The 20,921-nt window shown below is 38.4% G+C and overlaps 1 protein-coding gene across 2 annotated transcripts in view; it reads left to right on the top strand.

The window, feature by feature from the left end:
* HDAC8 (histone deacetylase 8) overlaps nt 1-20,921 on the top strand; it is a 244,191-nt gene that overhangs the window by 72,904 nt on the left and 150,366 nt on the right. For both annotated transcript variants that reach the window (XM_090264597.1, XM_090264596.1), the window contains exons 5-7: nt 6,160-6,272; nt 10,726-10,803; nt 11,391-11,499. In XM_090264597.1, the coding sequence (XP_090120723.1) occupies nt 6,160-6,272; nt 10,726-10,803; nt 11,391-11,499 (300 nt within the window). The remainder of the gene's footprint in view (nt 1-6,159; nt 6,273-10,725; nt 10,804-11,390; nt 11,500-20,921) is intronic.

Below are 20,921 nucleotides of genomic sequence, written 5' to 3'. Positions count from 1 at the left end.
AAAAGTTAAGCAACTGTTAATATAATGAGAATTGTTTGCGCAACATCAATGTAACCTGGCAGCCAAGGGGAGTGGACTGGAATGTGCATGTGTGAATAATGACAACTTCACTGTACTAGTCAGTGGGGGTAGTAGACAGAGTTGAATAAACATGTGTACTGTGTGGCCATTACATTCAAAATGACTGAGTGAGTAGAGCAACGTATCTGCATCAAATTTTGCATTAAGTTTGAACATTACTCCACAGAAACTATTTAGATGATTCAGAAGGTCAAAGCAACAGTGATGGGCAACTGGTGAGTGGCAGCTTCACGACAATGTGCCCACTCATGCATCATGTCTCATGTAGAGTTTTTTGGTGAAATATCAAATTACCCAGGTGACTCAGCCCCTCTACAGCCCAGATTTGGCACCTGGTGACTTAAGGTTTTTTTCAAAACTAAAACCACCTTTGAAAGGGAAGAGATTTCAGACCGTCAATGAGATTTGGGAAAATATGACGGGGCAGCTGATGGCGATTGAGAGAACTGTGTGAGGTCCCAAGGCACCTACTTTGAAGAGGACTGAGGTGTCATTGTTCAATATACAATGTTCCTTGTATCTTGTATCTTCTTCAGTAAATGTCTCTTTTTCATATTACATGGCTGGATACCTTCTGGACAGACCTTGTATGCCAACAAATTGGGATGACCTGGGCGAAATGGATAAATTCCTAGAAATATACAATCCCACAACTGAGTCAGAAAGAATCAGAAAATCTAAATAGATTGATTACAACTAATGAAATCAAAGCAGTAATAAAAAAAACTCCCAGCAAACAAAAGTCCTGGACTCGATGGCTTTACAGGCAAATTTTACCAAACATTCAAAGAACTAACACCTATGATTTTCAAACTATTCCCAAAAATTTCAAGAGGATAGATTTCCAGGTTCACTTTTCAAGGCCAGCAGTATCCTAATTCCTAAACCAGATAAAGACACGACAAGAAAAGAAAATTATAGGCCAATATAAACATAGATGCTAAAATCCTAAACAAAATATTAGCAAACCGGATCCAGCAATACATTAAAAAGTTCATACACCATGATCAAGTGAGATTTATTCCTGGGATGCAAGATTGGTACAATATTAGCAAGTCAATTAATGTGATATACCACATAAACCATATGAAGGATAAAAATCACATGAACATATCAATAGATGCAGAAAAGCATTTGATAAAATCCAGCACCCATTTATGATAAAAACTCTCATCAAAGTGGGACTAGAGGGATCATCCCTCAACATAATAAAGGCCATATATGGCAAACCCACAGCCAACATATTCAACAGGCAAAAACTAAAAGCATTTCCCTTAAGATCAGGAACAAGACAGGGCTGTCTACTTTCACCTCTCTTATTCAGCATAGTATTGGAAGTCCTAGCCACTGCAATTAGACAAGAAGAAGAAATAAAAGACATCCAAACTGGAAAGGAAGAAGTAAAACTGTCATTATTCTTACATGACATGATACTACATACAGAAAACCCTAAAGACTCCACCAAAAAAATGACTAGAACTGATACATGAATTCAGTAAAGTAGCACAATACAAAATTAATATTCATAAATTGATGGCATTTTTATATACTAATAATGAACTATCAGAAAGAGAGATTAAGAAAACAGTCCCATTTACTATTGCAACAAGAACAGAAAACTAAGATACCTAGGAATAAATTTAACCAAGCAGGTAAAAGACCTGTACATGGAAAATTATAGGATACTGAAGAAAGAAATTGAGGAAGATACAAATAAGTTCAAGCATATACTGCATTAATGGACAGCAAGAATTAACATCATTAAAATGCCCATACTACCAAAAACAATCTACAAATTCACCACAACTAGTATTAAGATACCAATGACGTATTTCACAGAACTAGAATAAATATTCCAAAAATTTAGGTGGAACCGAAAAAGACCCCAAATAGCCTCAGACAGCTTGAGGAAGAATAACAAAGTTGGAGGTATCACAATACCTGACATAAAACTATACTAGAAGGCCACCATTGTAATCAAAACACCCTGGTACTGGCATAAGAATAGGCATATAGATGGATGGAACAGAATAGAGAAGCCAGAAATAAATCCACACCTATATGATCAATTAATATATGACAGAGGAGGCAAGAACACTCAATGGGATAATGACAGTCTCTTCAATAAAAGGTGTTGGGAAAATAGGACAGATACATGCAAAAAAGAAATAAAACTATACCACCTTCTTAAACCATACACAAAAATAAACTCAAAATAGATGGAAGACCACAAAGCCATAAAAATCCTAGAAGAAAACATAGGCAGTAAAATCTCAGACATCTGTAGCAATATTTTTTCTGATATATCACCTCAGACAAGTGAAACAAAGGGGGAAAAAAAAAACCAAATGGAACTCCATCTGGTCAACTTTACTTCCTAAACTCACTAGTTTATTCTTCATCTCTTTTATTGAATTCTTCACCTCCAGAATTTCTACTTGGTTCATTTTTAAGGTTTCAGTTTCTTTGGGAAAGTACTCATTTTGTTCATTGACTTTTATTTCTGAATTCATTAAACTGCCTATTTGGGTTTTGTTGTATCTCGTTGAGTTTTTTCAGAATTGCAATCTTGAATTCTGTCATTTAAATCACATATTTTCATGTCTTTAAGTTTATTTTCTGGATATTTTTATTTTCTTTCTGAGCTGCCTCATTACCTTGCTTATTCATGGAATTTGATGGATTATTTCTTTGCCTAAGCATCTATGAAAATGAAATCTGCTCCCTTTTATTTTATTTTATTTTTTTATTTAAAGAGTGGCATTTCTATATTTATTAGGTTGGTAAGAAGTCTTTCTTTTGTTTTCCAGTAGGTGGCTCTACAGTGCAAGTTTCTTTCTCTTGCACTGGATCTCTGGAGGGTGGTTGAAAATGCCTTGTATTCCCTGGGGAGATGGGTGTCTCCTCTGTGATCAGGTCACCTCAGTTTCAGGACACCACTCCTGTGGGGGAATGTAGTGGGTGATGGGGCTCTGAGCCTGTGAGACCCCACCCAGCACTGTCTACTGCAGCAGACACCACAAGCAATGCAGCCTCATTGGGTGGGGGTGGGATGAGCTGGGAGAGGCCAGCTGGTTCCTTTGTGGTTTTGTTCTCCTCCCAGGAGTGGCAAATACCAGACGTTAGCAGCCTCACCTCTGTATCTTAACCCCTGCTGTTGGGATTAGCCACAGTGCGCCCCCCTGCAATTCAGGGAAAAATACTTGCCTCTCCAGTTCTCACTCAGGGCTGCAGATAATGTGCTCTGTAGCCTGACACTGACTGCTACCACTTCTGGGGCCTGCTGGAAGCTCTGGGAGGGGTAAGGGAGGGGAGTCTGGGAAGGTGAGGGGAGAGGGCCAGGCTCTATGGCTTTGTTTCGGTGCCTGGCAATGGCAGCCCCCAGACAACCATGGCCGCACCTCCGCGCTCTGTTTCTGCCCAGGTCACTGGTTTCATCCACAGCACCTACTGACCACTCCTGCAGGAATGCTCACTGTTTCTCTCTGCAGCTCTGGGATGAAGGGAGTTCCAGGGGCAACCTGGCTCCTCCAAGACCCGGAGAGGGCTCCAAGCTACATCAGTAGCACCCGTCTTAGCTCTTCTCCCTTTCCTCCTCCCCCGCTCACTCTGACTCACCCACCATCAGATGTTTTAATGCACAGATCTCTCATATGTGTTGGTGTATAGAACAGGGAATCCTTTGTTCAATTATAGCTGTCAAACTTGTTGAAACTATAAGGGGCACCTCTCACATTGCCATTGCTGTGACGACTCTGAGTTTGCTTTATAGGAATACTTTTTTAGCACGTTAAAAGTCTTGAAAGTTCCGTTTCTTTATTTTCTGGGGTTTTTAGGAATATTCTGTTTAGCTAAGCATTTATTTGGTTACTTAATTAATTTTTTTATTGATTGATTTTAAGAAAGAGGAAGAGAGAGAAAGAGAGAGAGAGAGAGAAAAACGCTGATTTCTTGTTCCACTTATCTGTGCATTCATTGGTTGTTTCTTGCATGTGCCCTGACCAGGGATCAAACCCACAACCATGGCATATTGGGATGACACTCTTAACCAACTAAGCTACCCAGTCAGGGCTACTTATTTCTTTAAACCAATGAGAACTGAGCTCCTTTTACTTAAGAAAATATTAGGAAAATATTACACACAAAGGCCTTTCTGAATTCTAGACATCATCATCGTTATCATTATTCAGGCTATTGCCATAGGGAGAAGGTTCATTAAGTAGCAGCATCTTAAAGAAAAGGAAAGGACCCAGGAATTTTATAGAGGCAGGTAAACAAGGAAGTCATCCGTGAGTCTCATGGGAGTCGTGAGGAAGCATGAAAATGGTTCTTCCCTTGGAATATGCCAGGACAATGTGGTCCTTTGCAGTTAACTACTCAGAACACTAAGGGGCGAAGGGCTTCTTAACCATTGCTGATTTCTAGGTGCATGATTTCTAGAAGGCTTATAAAAGTTTAATGCTGTAATGAGATGACTCTGTCAATTTTGTCTATAGAATTTCTCTCTAATCTTCTTTATTTGCCATAGTATTTTTACTTGCCTTTGTGTTTTGTTTTGTTTTTTCTGTGCTTATGACTTATCTCCATAATTTAATTATAGGTTCTGTGAGGGAAGGAAGTATGTCTTGTAATATCTATTTCTCCTCCTCCTCATCTCCCTCCTCTTTTTGCCTAACACTTAATATTCCATTCCACCTACACAAAAGTTATTGATGTTCAGTAGGAAGACAAATTATTCCTTTTTTGATGTGCTAAGACAGTAGACTTATAAAATGTGAACTTTTCAGAATTGGAAAATAGCATCCAAGAACTTTCAAAGTCACATATTTAACTCTTATTTACAGAAAACTCATGGATGAACAAATCTTTTTCTCTAATTGGTTCCTTCCTGGTTGCACACCTAAGCCCAAGCTATTCTTTTGGTAGATGATCACAGAGTTTGATTTATGGGCAAAATCAATGTCTAGTGATATTTTTATCAACTTCCTACTCACCAATATACCTGTCTCGTTGCTTTAGCCTGTGAACCAGGGCATTGTTCAGAATATGAAACATTATACTAGAAGAGATTCCATGAAGTTTATGCATTGTGTAAGTAGGCACTAGAAAGAGTTTACAATCTCATAGTAGTAAAGATGTCATTTTAAATTATACTTATGCCTAGAATTCCATTTCAAGTAAAATAAAGAGAAATTAGAGGAAAAATGAGTTGGATATTCGAAGCAAAAGAAACTGAAGCATTTAGGATGAGGCCCAGAAAATAAATTGTAATATACTTTTGATGATAAAAAATGATCTTTTATGTATACTCAACAGGATTAATGGAAGAATAAAAGAGTAGGTTGATGTTTACAAGAGCTTAAAGTAACACAATATCACTAATAGCAAAAAAGTTAAAGGACACCAGTATTGTCAATGAAGACAATTTTTAATGAAGGAAACTAAATAACTTTAGAAGAGGCTGCTTCAGTCTCCATTGTAATAATTACATTTACAGAAATGTAACCACATGATGCTGCCCAGGAGGCTATATGTTTATACATTCTACACTTAGCTTTTATGAGCAAGAAGTGCCAAGACTTACTGAAAAAAAAAAACCCAAAAAACTTTAGGTTGTGTCATAGTGCCAGTACAGAGAATTCAGTCTCCAACATCTACATCTGGCTGAGCAAGATTGTCTTTAAGGCCCCCTCTAGATTCTAGCTTTCTTAAAGTCCTATAAGTGATAATCAGTGTTCATTATGATGGCTTCAGGGTGCTACAATTTTTTAATGATTCCTGAATAATTGGAGAAAGGTTCTGTTTTGTCGAATATAGTTATTATATTCTAACTCTTTGAAAATCTGGGCTTCTGAATGGAAAATGTTTCAAATCAACCTAAATATTTAGTTGATCAAAAATACTTTATTCCCTGATCATTTGGAGGCATTTACTATACAATCTTTGTAGGTAGATTTGTGTTTTACTAAAAAGAAGGGGAAATTGTAAGGGAATAGATCTCAAGGGTTAGATCCTTGGCTGTAAAGACTCCCTTGGATTGCTTTTGGCTGTTGGCTGTAGCAACTTATTTTCTTGCAGAGATGAAGCATCTGGTTTTTGTTATCTCAATGATGTTGTCCTGGGAATATTACGATTGCGACGGAAATTTGACCGTATTCTCTATGTGGATTTGGATCTGCACCATGGAGATGGTAAGCCCTTCGCTTTCAAGGGTGCTTCACTGCTAGGACAACAGGTTTTTATCAGTACAATTGCTTCTAGGCAGCTGGTAAAAGGAGAAATACCTGTTGCAATTGAAATTTTCCTAATTGAGAAACCTGAAATAGGTACAGATTTCTTCTATCTGATGCAATTCCTCCTTTGCTGGTCAACCTGCTGCTTTAAAATACCAGATTCCTGTAATTTCTCCTCTTCTCTCCTCCAGTAGCAAAGTCCCCAGAAGAGAAGGTTAAAAAGTGGAAATCATACCTGGTGTTTTCGCCAGTGCTCAATATCTTCCCTCAGACCACTTCCCTACATTCTCATTGAAATATGCAGTTAGAGCTGACAGTCTTGATGCTTCTCTCAAGATTAGAATGGGTGCATAACAAAATAACATCTTGAATTTTTCACCAATAGGAATACCAACTCACATAGCAATCGAAATCTGTGCCACTTTCTTTGTATTGCTAAAATATTTAGGCCTGCACAAACCCAGGGCATCTTAACTTTTAATAGCAGAATCTTCTAAGTTTGCCTTAACTCCATTAATGTCCTCTTAGAACATTTCATTGAAAGGATGTATCCGGTCCTCCTATGTACTTTCCATCTACAACGAAGAGCTTCAGCGACAGTTATCCACATTCTGTTTCTTTAACAAATCCTGTAGACAGCATGTATTTCCATTGATCTAGGAACACTTACCCAGTAAAACTAGCTAAAGGTGGTTGCTCCCCTCCCCCACCTCAAGGATTGCTACTTCCCTGTTTCTAGGGATTTTTGGAGACTAACATAATCAAGGCATTAGAAAGAAAAAGAACAGAGGCTAGGTTCAGCCCTGCTGCTGAAATGAAAAAGAAATTGTGGGAGAAACCTACCTCCCCAGGGAGTTCACCTGGACAGATGCTACCATGCAGTGATAACAGAAGATTAAAGGTAACAGAGAAAGAGAAAAGGGTTAAAACAACCAACATACTACTTTGAGAGCAATGTCCACTGAATATCTGAATACTTAGCCAGTACAAAACACAGCCTTGCTCAAAAACCTTCAGAGGCTCCTTGTCACCCATAACAAGGATAACATTTGGCCCATGGCTTGTTTTTGTATGGCCAACAACCTAAGAATAATTTTTTTCATTTTTACTAGATTGTAAAGAGGGAAAATGCAATAGAGGCCATATAGTTTGGAATGCCTAAAATACTGGGTTGGCCAAAAAGTTTGTTTGTTTTTTTCCATAAGATGGCTCTATAGCGCTTAGTTGTCTTTAATTTCACTCGAAACAATTTTGTTAGATTGTCTTGTGACAGCTGTCATATCAGCGTGTATTTAAAAAATACTTATCAAAATTGGTGAATTTTTGTGCAACCATTTTAACATTGAAGATGGAAGAAGATACGCAACATGTTCCACATATTAGGCTTTATTATTTCAAGAATGGTAAAAACACAACTGAAACGCAAAAAAAGATTTGTGCTGTGTATGGAGAAGGTGCTGTGGCTGATCAAATGTGTCAAAAGTGGTTTCCGAAGTTTCGCACAGGGGATTTCTCGCTGGACGATGCTCCGTGGTTAGGTAGACCAGTTGAAGTTGATAGCGATCAAATTGAGACATTAATTGAGAACAATCAACATTATACCACATGGGAGACAGCCAACATACTCAAAATATCCAAGTCAAAAATGTGTCTTTCATTTTATGAAAAAAAACTAAACAGACTTTTTGGCCAACCCAATATTTACTCTATAGCCACTTGGTTTGCTAGCCCTTGGCCTATTGCAAACTCAAATGTATATCAAGATGCCCTGGGGAAGTTGGTGTTAAAATGCAGGTTCCTAGACCACATTCACCAAGTATGCAGATTTAGTGACTCTAGTATAGAACCTGGGAATCCACATTTTAACAATACCCCAGTTGTTCCATATGCCACACTTTGAAAAACAGTGGTCTTCATGGCCAAGTCCACACTCTTTACCCTGTCTTTTGAGATCTGTCTCAAAGAGGCCTTACCACCTCTCTCCAGCCTTCTCTCTCACAATAAGGTGTCTCACTGTGCCCACTTCCCAGATTTGGCATAACTTTTTCCTAAATCAGTTTTGTTTTCTCCTCCCCTTTTGCATCTCCAAGTTCTGCCCAGAAGCTCAAGTTCCAAAGTAGCAGATTTGCCCTGATCACTGCATCCCAACTATTCTCTCCCCTGCTCTGCTGTATTGTTTATGTTACTGATTTAATATTTAATTATATATTGTCTCATATTCTTAATTCTGTAATTCGTCTGTGTCTTCTCCTCTTATAGAAACTTTCAGTTCCTCCAAAACAGAGATCGAGTTGTTTACTTCTTTCTGTTGTGAACAATAACTTAAACAAACAGAACTGTGCATACGTTATAGTAGAACTTCATTGGAATATTTGTTGAATGAATGAATGATTATGAAATTCAAACTCTTAGTATCAGAGTTTAAGAATAGCCATCAACTCTATTGAACCCCGTAAGAATGAAGCAAGACTGTCACCTGAAACCGTTTTTTTCCATTTGCAATGTTATTTCTACACCATTTAGGGTTTCCTGTTTTAGCCCACTTTTATGGTGTGTTTCATTTCAGTTTATTTCCCCTCTTCAGCACCTCCCTTCCAGTGACCCCTGCCCCACCTCCAAATTCTTACACATTCGGTTTAGTTTAAACCCTCCCATGATTCCATAACTAGCACCCTGTGATGGCTTCACTAGTGCTCCTACCTGTCCTCCCCTTCTTTTGTCTACTACCTACCACTCTTCTCATTCGTTCCAAGCGCCCCGTACCCTCCACTTACCTGCCTATGAAAACTAGAATTTTCTAACAAATGCCTAACGGCATTTCCTGTGAGAAGAGATACAAATGTCTACTAAACATGTGAAAAAGTGCTCAAGGCCCTACTACCAAGAGAAATGCAAATTAGAGCAAGACTGATCTTTCTGCAAAAGATTAAAAAGAATAATAGCACCCAGTGCTAGTCAGGATGTGAAAAATGGGAACTCTCTGATCCCATTGATAGAAGTGTAAATTGGTACCACCTTTCTGGACCGATAAATAATCAGGATTTTCTGGAAGGATAAATAATTATACTTCAGTTTCATACTTCAGTTTCTAGGTTAAAATGCTATTTTAATTTATTCTGTTTTGTTTTGTTTTGTTTACTTAATGCTTTGTGCCTGGAGCCTTTAACTGGTTCTAACTGCCTCCCTAGGGCACAACATAAGGCTTGGGAAATTCAAACATACTTGTGATACAAATAGAGTTAATATTTTTTTAAGGTCACTGTCGGCCTCTAATGAAGACTGAACACATTAAGTAAACACACAGACAATTCCTTTATTTGAAGTATAAAAGAGTATAGTGCATGGATTTGCTAATAATAGTCCTTCCATTTTACAGAGGAATTATCTGACAATATGTGATTCAGGGAAGAAAGGTGTGGAGGTGGGCAGTGTGTTTATCTGAATAAGTAGTGGCTTATAAGAGTTACATCTTCTATCTCCCAGGCCTCTCTTTATTTTCTGACTTTGTTTAACTGGAAAGGAGACTCCTTCTTAGAACCCCGCCCCCCTCCCCCATCTATTTCCAAGCTGCTATTAAGACACAAGGCCAGGGCTACTTTCAGCCTTCTGTGTTTTAGCCAGAAAGATGTACTGTGAGTCACTTAGTACACACTTTGGGAGAACTACATTTATAACCAAATCTGTGTCATAGAGAGGCAATTTACAATTGGGTTTTCAGTATATAATGCCTATGCTCGTATTGCTCAGTTTTTTAAAAGAGATGTCACATTGTACTTATTTTGTACTAAATCCTAATAATTTAACTAGAACCACAGAAAGAAAACAAAACATACCACTTCCAAGATAGTGCCAATTTCCACTATTCAGCTCTGTTGATAATGCCTCAATTCTGAGCTCAAGCCCTTGCCCATCTTTTTGAACAGGTTGTCAAATACAGCCTGGACATCCCACTGCTTGGAAAGGGGAAGTCCAGTTATAATTTGCTATGAATTTGAAAAGGAACCTCATCCTGTAATGACAGAGGTCAAAGACCAGAGGGTTTTGTTACTTTTTTCCTCAGCTTCTTAGCTTTATTATTGCTACCCTCTTGTCTCTCTTCCTTCCCACAACTGCTTTCTTTTTTTTAAAGATTTTATTTATTTATGTTTTTAGAGAGAGGGGAGGGAGGGAAAAACAGAGGGAGAGAAACATCAATGTGTGGTTTCCTCTCATGCACTCCCAAATGGGGATGTAGCCTGAAACCCAGGCGTGTGCCAACTGGGAATCGAACCAGCAACGCTTTGGTTTGCAGGCCGGCACTCAGTCCACTGAGCCACACCCACCAGGGCTCATAGCAGCTTTCTAAAGTTTCAATTGTTGAAAGCAGGAGTTGCATATACAAAGTGATTTTTCTGTTTCTTTATCCTGATAGGTGTAGAAGATGCCTTCAGTTTCACCTCCAAAGTCATGACGGTGTCCCTGCACAAATTCTCCCCAGGATTTTTCCCAGGCAAGTGATGTGTGTGCTCGGCATTACATTTGAGGAACAAATATTGCAGTTGTTCTATACATTTCTTATATTTGGATAACTCCATGCTATTAATACCTTATTGGTGCTACTTTATACAAAAATTTTAACACAGGTCATTTCAGGTGACAATGATAAGAGGAATATAATGCTGCTTCTTATTCCAGATGAGTTTTGTGGACTGTCAATAGATAGTTCACTTAACACTTACTGTACTATCAGATGCCCTGTGTAACTCCCAAAACCCTGATAATTGCAATGATATATTCATATTATGTCAACCTCAAATGCTGTATATGGAAAATCAAACACAGGAGTTAATCTCTTTTTTTTTCCAACCAGATGGAATCTAAGGTTTTTCCATTTTCTTATCATTTTTTCTGCCTCACCACCGTTTTTTCTAACAGTCACTTCTCCATATGATTTTCTTCATTTCATTCCCTTAGAAACCATCACAGGATGGTGCTCCTTATTGGCCTTTGGTCTTCTGAATTCCTATCAGAGAATCCTTCAGGTTTTTTAATTCTCCTGTTCTTAAAACTGGTCATGGTGCCCCCTCTCTTTTACAGGAACAGGGGATGTGTCTGATGTTGGCCTAGGGAAGGGACGATACTACAGTGTGAATGTGCCCATTCAAGATGGCATACAGGATGAGAAGTATTACCACATCTATGAAAGGTATGGCAATGATGCTGAGCCAGTAACAGGTGGATTACACTTCTATAAGATGTGTACTCTCACAGAATTCTTGTTTTCAAAGAACAGTTTGGGGGGGGGGAGGTACTGTCTACTTACATAGCTTTTGTACACTATTCATTATGCTTATTTGATCAGGTAGCCATCCCCTGTTTGGGAGAGCCAAGTGTTTCTTGGTTTGATCTTGCTAGCTATTCCATATGGCTAAGGCCATCCCAAAAGTAAACTTTCCAGGCTGCCTTTGAAGTCCCTTATTGACTTTCTTCACTAAAACCTGCATGTATGTGATCTCATTAGCCTGCAAGGGTCCTTTTTGGTTTTCCATAATGGAGATCTGCTTCTGTCCACTAGTGTGAATATTAGAGTTCTTTATTAGAAGTTCTTGAGTTCTATCCATTGTGTTAAAATTGGGGTCAGAAATCTATTCTTTTTGCATTATAGTTATTGTATTAAATTACAGCCACTTGTAGGCAGTTTGTTGCCAATGTGTAGACCACTGGGGCTGAAAAGCCCTATAGAATGGGGGGGGGGCTCTACTCATATTTATAGAAATTAGAAATTGAGATTGGTCTGGTATAAATTCACTGCTGACATTGTCAGTAGAGTGAGTCTGACTAGAAGTCAGCAAGTGAACATTACTGAAGGTAAGTAATGAGACTGAAGTGCTTTTGATCCTTCCCCCACTCAGCTCAAACTTTCCCAACCTCTGATAAAACAGGGACTTCCCAAAGGAGCCTGCACTGGTCATCATCACTGGCAGTTGTATAAACAAAGGAGAAGTATAATATTAAAACATTTTTAAAAACTGTATGTTTTGCCCTAACTGGTGTGGCCTAGTGGGTTGGGCATTGTCCTGCAAAGAGAAAGGTCGCCGGTTCGATTCCCAGTCAGGGCACATGCCTGGGCTGTGGGCCAGGTCCCCAGTTGGGGACGTGCAAGAGTCAACGATCAATGTTTCTCTCCCTCTTTCTCCCTCCGTTCCACCCTCTCTAAAAGTAAAATAAAATCTTTATGTTTCAAAGGTGTCTCTCAGCTCTAGCCCCTTCGTAATTTTGATCATGTTCTTTGGCTACCTCTGTATTGTCAAACTGAAAAGGCTTTTTTGTTTTTTGGATCCCACCATTGATGCTTTTAATTGCCCTTCATGTTCGCCTCAGGCTCTGTTCTATCCTTGAGATGTGCAAATCAGAGCTGCTTATTTAACTTTACCAATAAGGATGTCCTGTGGTTCTGTGTAAAAGGAGAAGTATTTTGTTTTTCTCTTAATCCCCTTCTTGACAGTGCCCAACATTTTGCTAAATTTTTTTTTTTTTTGTCTGTAACAGAAAACTAGGTCGTTCTCTTTAGTACTCTGTATATAAGTTTTCCTAGAGTTCTTTCCTAGGTCTTAATGGAAAGATCAGCACCCACCATCCTGCAAGTGTAGTTGATAATATCTGGCCCTCCCTAGATAGATTACCTTACACATGTCCCTATTAAAGCTCATCTGCCAATTATAAAATGTCCTGAGACCTTCCTTTAGGCCCCATCAATGTGGTACTTCACTGCCTGGAAATGCTGGGAATCATCTGCAGACTTGAAGATTGCCCAGTGCTCACCCTCAAGGAAGCCTACTATTTACCCTTCTTCGGTCACAAAAATGTCTGTTTCTCCCCTATATTTTCTCTTTTTCTCTCTCTAAACTAGTTCTTACTATACAAGAAAAAATATTTTAAGTTTCCTGAGAATTCATGTTTAAAAATAGCCTTCATATAAAAATTAAGTTAGAAGAATTGTAAAAGTGAGTCAAGCTCCAAGGAAAAGATTCACGGAAGATCACGTATGATCTCTCTTTCCAGAAACCCTGTTACCGCCCCCACCCCAGTGTACAGGAGGCCAGAATTTATTAAAGAATCTTCCAGCTTGCCTACTAAAGTACCAGACACTCATCAGTTTATAGTTCCCAGGGCCCCTTTTGCCTGCAGAGCCACACCAGCAATCTGCACAGTGACCATCCAGGATAACAGGTTCCAGGTTTTCATTAGAGGTACAATAATTTTTCCCTTTGATTTCTTTCAGAAGTCAAGTCTGGTCAGGGTGTTATGTGAAGGCACCTCTGATTCCAAGGGTGCCAAAGAGGCTTCCTGACCCAAACATCTCTCCATCTGTTAGAATAATATCTGAAATTCCTTTAACAGGAAACATACTTCTATTCTACAATTAGAAGTAGGCCTTAAAACGGAATTTTGGCACAACTTCTCCTTCTCACCCGCTCTCTGCCATTAGATGTATGGCTCTCACAGTGCTTTTCTTGACAGCAGATTTTGAAAAGGTTAGAGCCAGAGCACCCTGAGCATTCAGAGGAGCAGGAATTGGGTAACAGAGCAATAGAGGGAAAGGGAAACAAAAACGAAACAATCTTTGCAAACTAAATAGTTTTGCAGAGGGTGAACCCTGGTAAATGTACCACTTCCAGTCATTACTCTTATAACTACTTCTAGTTTGTTGTTTGCAACCAGAGTCTCTTGCACATTTGCCATTATGACCTCTGACCCATCTGCCTATCTTAAAAGATACAGCAGAGGCAGGAATGGCTTACTCATGTAAAAATAAGTCATTTAGTTTATCTGATATCTTCTTTTCATCCCTTTTGTTCCGGAGCCCGCTAGTTTTTTACATCACTCCTTACCTGAGATAAAGGACCTCTTTATTTCCAGTCCACTTAAAAGATGCTCTAATTTTTGTTTGGCACTCAATTTCTACTTTGCTTTTAATAACTGCTTCTCCCCTTGGGATTCATGAGCCCCTTTTCTCTCCCTTCTTCCTTTTCTCCCTCCTTTCTTCCCTCCCTCCCTCCCTCCCTCAAAGTTTTTCCTTTGCTATAGTCTTTATGACTTTGCTAGCTAGTCAGGCAGGAACTTAATGGTTTAATCTTAGAGTTGAACATATTGGGTGGGCCAGAAAGTTCATTAAGTTTTTTCCGTACAATGGCTCTAGTAGCGCTTAGTTTTCATTAACTTCATTCAAAACTATTTTGTTAGATTGTATTGTGACAGCTGTCATATCAGTGTGCGTTTTAAAAAACTTATCAAAATTGGTGAATTTTTTTTGTGCAGCCATTTTAATGTTGAAGATGGAAGAACATACACAACATTTTTGGCATGTTATGCTTTATTATTTCAAGATAGGTAAAAATGCAACTGAAAAGCAAAAAAGTATTTGTGAAAAGGTGCTGTGACTGAACATGTCAAAGGTGGTTTGCGAAGTTTCTTGGTACTCTTGCCATTTTGGCCAAATAATTCTCTGCCGTGGGGCTGCCTTATGCATTGAAAGATGTTTAGCAGCGCCCCTGGCCTCTGCCCACTAGAAGCCAATGGCGGGAGACAGCCCACATGCTCAACATTTCCAAATCAATGAAGTTATTGGTGAAAATGAAAAATGTGTCTTTTTTATCTTACAGAAGAAACTAAAAGGACATTTTTGGTCAACCTAATACCTTCTTTATTTTAAAAATGGCTTAGGGTTTCTTTTTTAATAGGCCAGATATGGAATCTCTACATGAATGTTTTGGACACCAAAAGACCTTGGGTTCCATTTTATGTGAAAGGCCATTTCACAACCAGAGCTTCCTATGTCATTCAATACTGGTTTAGAAGAAGAAGGGTCACTGACTGATCCCCAAAGTTTCCCATGGTTTCCATGTGAGCTACTAGAGTTGGTATTGCAAGTAGAGCTCTGTATTAACTATCATAAAGGAACTGATCAACATTGTTCTTGAAAGCACACCTCCTCCTTCAAATAGAAGCTATGGCCCCAGTATAGAGATGATAGAGGTGTATTATATTCTTGGTTTACATGGAAGCCCACACCTCTCCTCAGTCTTATACACATATACACACAAAGTTTGATGGCAGAAGAAGGCTAGTTTGCTATAAGGAGGGTTCACTATCTCCCAAGCTTTGTCATCTGAAAGAGGGAATACTACTTTACCTAGGTTTAACCTGTTTGCTCTCTAATTGTATTTAAATGCAGCATGAGATAGTCTTAATGGTTAGGCTATCACCTAAAATGCTGTGTGGATAACTTTGGCAGTGTTTATAATTAAGGACTGTGATAGAGGACAATGACAAGTATTGGGTTGGCCAAAAAGTCCATTTAGCGTTTTCTGTAAAATAAAAGACACACATTTTTCATTTTCACCAACAACTTCATTGATTTGGATAGTTTGAGTATGTCAGCTATCTCCCGCATGATACAACACTGACTGTTCTCAATTAATGTCTCGATTTATTGGTATCAACTTCAATTGGTCTACCCAACCATGGAGCATTTTCCAGCGACAAATCTCCAGCATGAAACTTCACAAACCACTCTTGACATGTTCAGTCAGTCACAGCACCTTCTCCATACCCTGCACAAATCTTTTTTTTGTGTTTCAGTTGCATCTTTACCTTTCTTGAAATAATAAAGCACAATATATCAAAAATGTTGTGTATTTAAAACTTTCATCTTCAATATTAAAATGGCTACACAAAAATTACCAATTTTGATAAGTTTTTTAAAAATGCATGCTGATATGACAGCTGTCACAATACCATCCAAGAAAATCGTTACAAATGAAGTTAAAGACAACTAACTAAGCACTACTAGAGCCATCATACCAAAAAACAAACAAACAAACAAAAAAAAAAACCCAACTTTTTGGTCAACCCAATATTTCCTTGCTGTTGATTCAAGAGACATTTTAATAAATAATACGGTACCACTTTGAATCTCCAGTCTTACAGGATGATCAAACTACTCACCCATTGTGAACTGTCATGGTATGTATATGCATAATTTGAAGAAGAAAATCAGAGTTGTGCTTATACTTCTTTATTGGTATCTTACGTATAGTTTTACAGCCCTAACAGCCAGAGAGCAATTCCTTACTAACTGTCCAATTTTTAGTATATATCTCATAGGATACACACACACACACACATACATGGTCTTATAATGTGTATGGATTCAAACTACACTAAAGTGGATAGTTCAACATTTTGGGAAAAAAAAACACCTCACATTTTATTAAGAATATTCAACTGTTCAACTTTGTGAGGTAATTAAGTACAGACACTGTATAAATATTTCACCAAAATGAAAACACATTGTTAACCAGACCACTCAATGAATTGGGCTTATGAAAGGCTCTATTAAACAGGACTTCTCATTCAATAGCAGTCTTTATATCCACATATGCAAAACTTTGCTGGTAAGAGCTATCAACCCGACAAAAGGAATAATCTTATTCCAGGGAACTAGGGTTCATAATGGTAGTTATTAAAATTAGAATCTACCTGTATTTGGTCCTTGGTCTTTTACCTTGAGTCCCATAACTTGTATTCTGTAACTTAAAATTGAAAGAAACCTTTTTTCCTCCATCAAAGAACAGAGCTAAGGAAAAAATTCAGAGATCCCAGAAGTACAAAAAACAAACAAACAAACAAACAAAAAAAACACCTTATTACCTTATTATTTTTGCCTCCTTTTATGAGAGAAATATTATACTTTTCTATTTTAAATAATTTTTATAGCTCTTCAACTGCTTTTTTCAAACATTAATTCTGCTGTCCCTGGGTTAACCAGAATAGCCTATCCAGAAAGAACTTGTTCTCTAGGACAACAGCAAGCTCATTAAAAGAATAACTCATTTAAGCCTAAATTCTTATTCCTGTGGGGAATTCCTTTGCCCATCTATACTGAGTTCTGCTGCTATCCAACAGGAAGAGAAAAAAAACATATTGAAAAGACTTTTCTTTTTACTTAAAAAAATTTTTAAATTTATGCTACTATAATTGCCCCAATTTTCCCCCTTTGCCCCCCCTCCCCAGTATATGTACTTTCCTTCTTTCTTTCTCTCTTTCTTTCTCTCTTTCTTTCTTTCTTTCTTTTTTTAGAGATAGGGGAAAGGAAAAAGAGAGGGAGAGAAACATCACTGTGTGGTTGCCTCTCACTCGCGCCCCCAACTGGGGATCTGGCATGCAACCTAGTCATGTGCCCTGACTGGGAATCGAACCAGCGACACTTGGCTCGCATGTTGACGCTCAATCCACTGAGCCACAGCAGCCAGGGTTGTACTTTCTTTTTTAAATTGAATAGTTTATTGTTATTCTATTACAGTTGTCTCAACTTTCCCCTTTTGCCCCTCTCTGCCCAGCCTACCCTCTGCTCCCACAGTCAACCCTCACCCTGCTGTCCATGTGCATGGGTCATTCATACATGTTCCTTGACTAGCAAATACTTTATATATATGCATATATTTTTTAAAATTTTGTGTAGTATATGTTTATTGTATGAGAGTTTTCCTTAGACCCTGACATAGCCTCTGGAATACAAGTCAGTGGTGTTTTAAGTACAGGGGTCTGGGGCCAAGACTGACCTCTCTGAAGCCACTCTGACCTTCCAAGAAAAGAATCAAGCACCTTAAGTCACCTTATAGGATTTTTAAAACATTAATTAACAAGAATGAGGGGAGGGGGCAGCTACCATGCAACAAACATAGGGGATTTGTGTATCTTTAAGTATAATGATGCTGTTTTATTCAATCATTTACAAAATATAATTGAAAAACCAAAATTAATAAATAAATAAATAAATAAATAAAATAAAATAAAATATTTACTAATTATCTATTTAAAAATATATATATATATTTATTAAGTTTCTGCTTTATGCTAGCACTGTACCTAGGCACTGGTGATGGTAAGTAAATAAGACAGATGAGGCTCTTGCACCCTGAAGTTTGGCTCCTAGTGAACCCTTGCCTGTGCCAGGAATAGCACTAAACATTTGTTTGATCCTTATAGTAACACACAGTCTACAATGCCTACAAAGACAGATATTCTCATTTCCATCTCACAAACGAGAAAGCTGGAGCTTGGATTGAGTTGCTTAAGGTTGCACGGCTAGTATGTAGTTAAGCCAGTCTGCCTATTAACCGTGAGCTACATTGTCTCCAAAGTGTCATGTGGAAGTATGAAATTGTTTCACAAGGAAAAAAAATACCATCCCAAGACTTCTTGGAAAAGTTTATCTCAGAGGATTGCAGAAAAACCCCTAAAAAATAAGAAACCATTTAAGTTTATGCAAAGGAACCACATGGTCTGTAGTATACAGAATCCATTGTGTTTATGTTTGTGGAAGTGCAATTTAGATTTTTGCCCCTCAAAACGATATCTTAATCCTGAGGATTTAATTTGTAATTTTATAGATAGAAACCAAGAACAAATATTGCCAGATTTTACATCTTAGGTTTTAAAGTTTGGAAACATGGACATTCTGTAAAGCTGCTTTTTCCTTTATTTTCAATGGAGAAAATCTGGCCTTTCTCCTTTAGAAAGTGAATAGTGTCACATGTCATTTTACAGAGGTTATCTCAAGCAATTAGCATCCTTTTCATATGTTTTGTAGACTAGCATTGATAAAGATTTTGGACGTTATGCATTTTTACAACTGTAGACATAATTTATATCATCTCTTGTCCTGGCAGAAGGCCATATCTAGGTAGAGGATTGAGATTTTTCCATCCATGCTATAGGTTGTTCATTCAATGCCAATGGAATAAAATGAGAACCAAAGGACACCTCTAAAGAACATTTAAGTGAAATGTTTCTATGTACTGTTGACTTTTAATGTTAATATTTAAAGAAGAGAGGTTTTAACGATGATGGGTTTTTCCTTCACTATAATGATGTCACCTAGAATTAATTTGCCACTTGGGGCTCCAAACTTCTTATCAGTCAATTTTAGAAGCAGGTAGAGAGATCCTCAGCGAAAGGGAACCCAACAATGATAACCTACTCTCAGAGCTTGGTGATGATATGGCAGAAGCAACACAAATACATATTTATACATAAATATTTTAAGCAATACAATTTTTTAAAGGTCCCCTTCCTTTGATGAGAAGGGAAGAACTCTCTAGAAATTTGCAATGAAGAACAAATAATTATATAGCCTTACTTCCATCTTCATCCCCATTTTCATCACAATCGAAGAGCTAGTGAAACTTCTTTGGAGAATTATTCTCCTTCTCTTCAGTAAGGTCACAGCTACACCACCTTGATCATCACTAGTTTACTCTGGGCCAGCAATAAAGGTAACAGACTGCTAATTCATTTTAAAAGACTTGCTTGCACTTTGAACTCAGCCCTCCATAAGTACTTGGATCAAGTGCTTTTGTTCTATTTGATAAACTTTTATCCTGTCTCTACATGGTATGGCAAGTATGAAATTGCCTATTGTTTCTGGAAAAATGGATGACTCAGACACTAATTAAATTCACTGTTAATGTTAACCACAGGTAGAAAGGAGGCCAAAGTGGGCTGTTCGTTTATTGTTCCTAGTTTGATGTGTCTTTTAAATGATTAAATTAAAAAAAAAAGTTAAGTGCCTAAGAATGTAGGATAATTTGGAGATGAGATACTGTGCTTAATTATCTGAGTTGTCCTGAACCTTCTGTCTGTGAGCTCACCCTGCCTGTTTCCAGTACTTCGTTAGGGTTGCAGTGGAGAACTTTTTCTTTCCTCACCTGATACTTTAAGCTTTAAATCTGGGTGGTTAGGGGGACAGTTCTTATATTCTTCTTCTTCCCCTCTTGGCCAGTGTCTTTCATGACAAGTTCCTAAACTCCTGCACCAAGTAGCCCCAACACCATGACAGCCCCTGCAGCAAGCGGTCTTCATAGGTGATTTCTGTTTTCTTTGTTTAAAAAGATTTCATTTATTTATTTTTAGAGAGAGGGGAAGGGAGAGAGAAAGAGAGGGAGAGAAACACCAATGTGTGGTTCCCTCTTGCATGCCCCACCTGGGGACCTGGTGTGCAACCCAGGCATGTGCCCTGGCTGGGAATTGAACCAGAAACACTTGGTTCACAGGTCAGCACTCAATTCACTGAGCCACAGCAGCCAGGGCTCTTTTCTCTTTTAAATCAAAGAGGACAGTCTCCTGAAATCCCATGGGTTTGTTCTGTCACTCTGATGTGCACCTTCTCTGCCCTCTTCTTCATGCTGAGTGATCCCTGCCCCCTGGAGAAAGTGACCTGATTCTTCCCTAGTAGTTGAATAGGTTTGATGCTAGAACATGCTCTGAAACTATGCAGCGACAGGAAGACCTTGCTCATAAAAGGAAATGTTGAGAAGTGCACCCTTTAACATAAGGTTGCTCTGTCCCTCGGTCTAGCCTAGGAAAACTGCACTCTAGGCTCTGCTTTCACATGTTCCAGCCTTGAAGAACTTCTCCTGACACTGCCGTTCACCCTGCAGCTGCCAGCCCTGATCAGCTGTCTTGTTATGTTCTGTTGACATGGATTGTACAGAGATTAAGTTCGAGCCGGTGTCCCCCACCTGACAAGGCCCAAAGCTAAGTTCTGCTGCAGCCATACCCGTG

The sequence above is a fragment of the Furipterus horrens genome, unplaced genomic scaffold (assembly GCF_987537825.1).
Source record: "Furipterus horrens unplaced genomic scaffold, mFurHor1.1.pri manual_scaffold_17, whole genome shotgun sequence".
Lineage (NCBI taxonomy): Eukaryota > Metazoa > Chordata > Mammalia > Chiroptera > Furipteridae > Furipterus > Furipterus horrens.
Note: the sequence above shows the minus strand (reverse complement) of the source record. Positions and strands in the feature narration are given on the sequence as shown.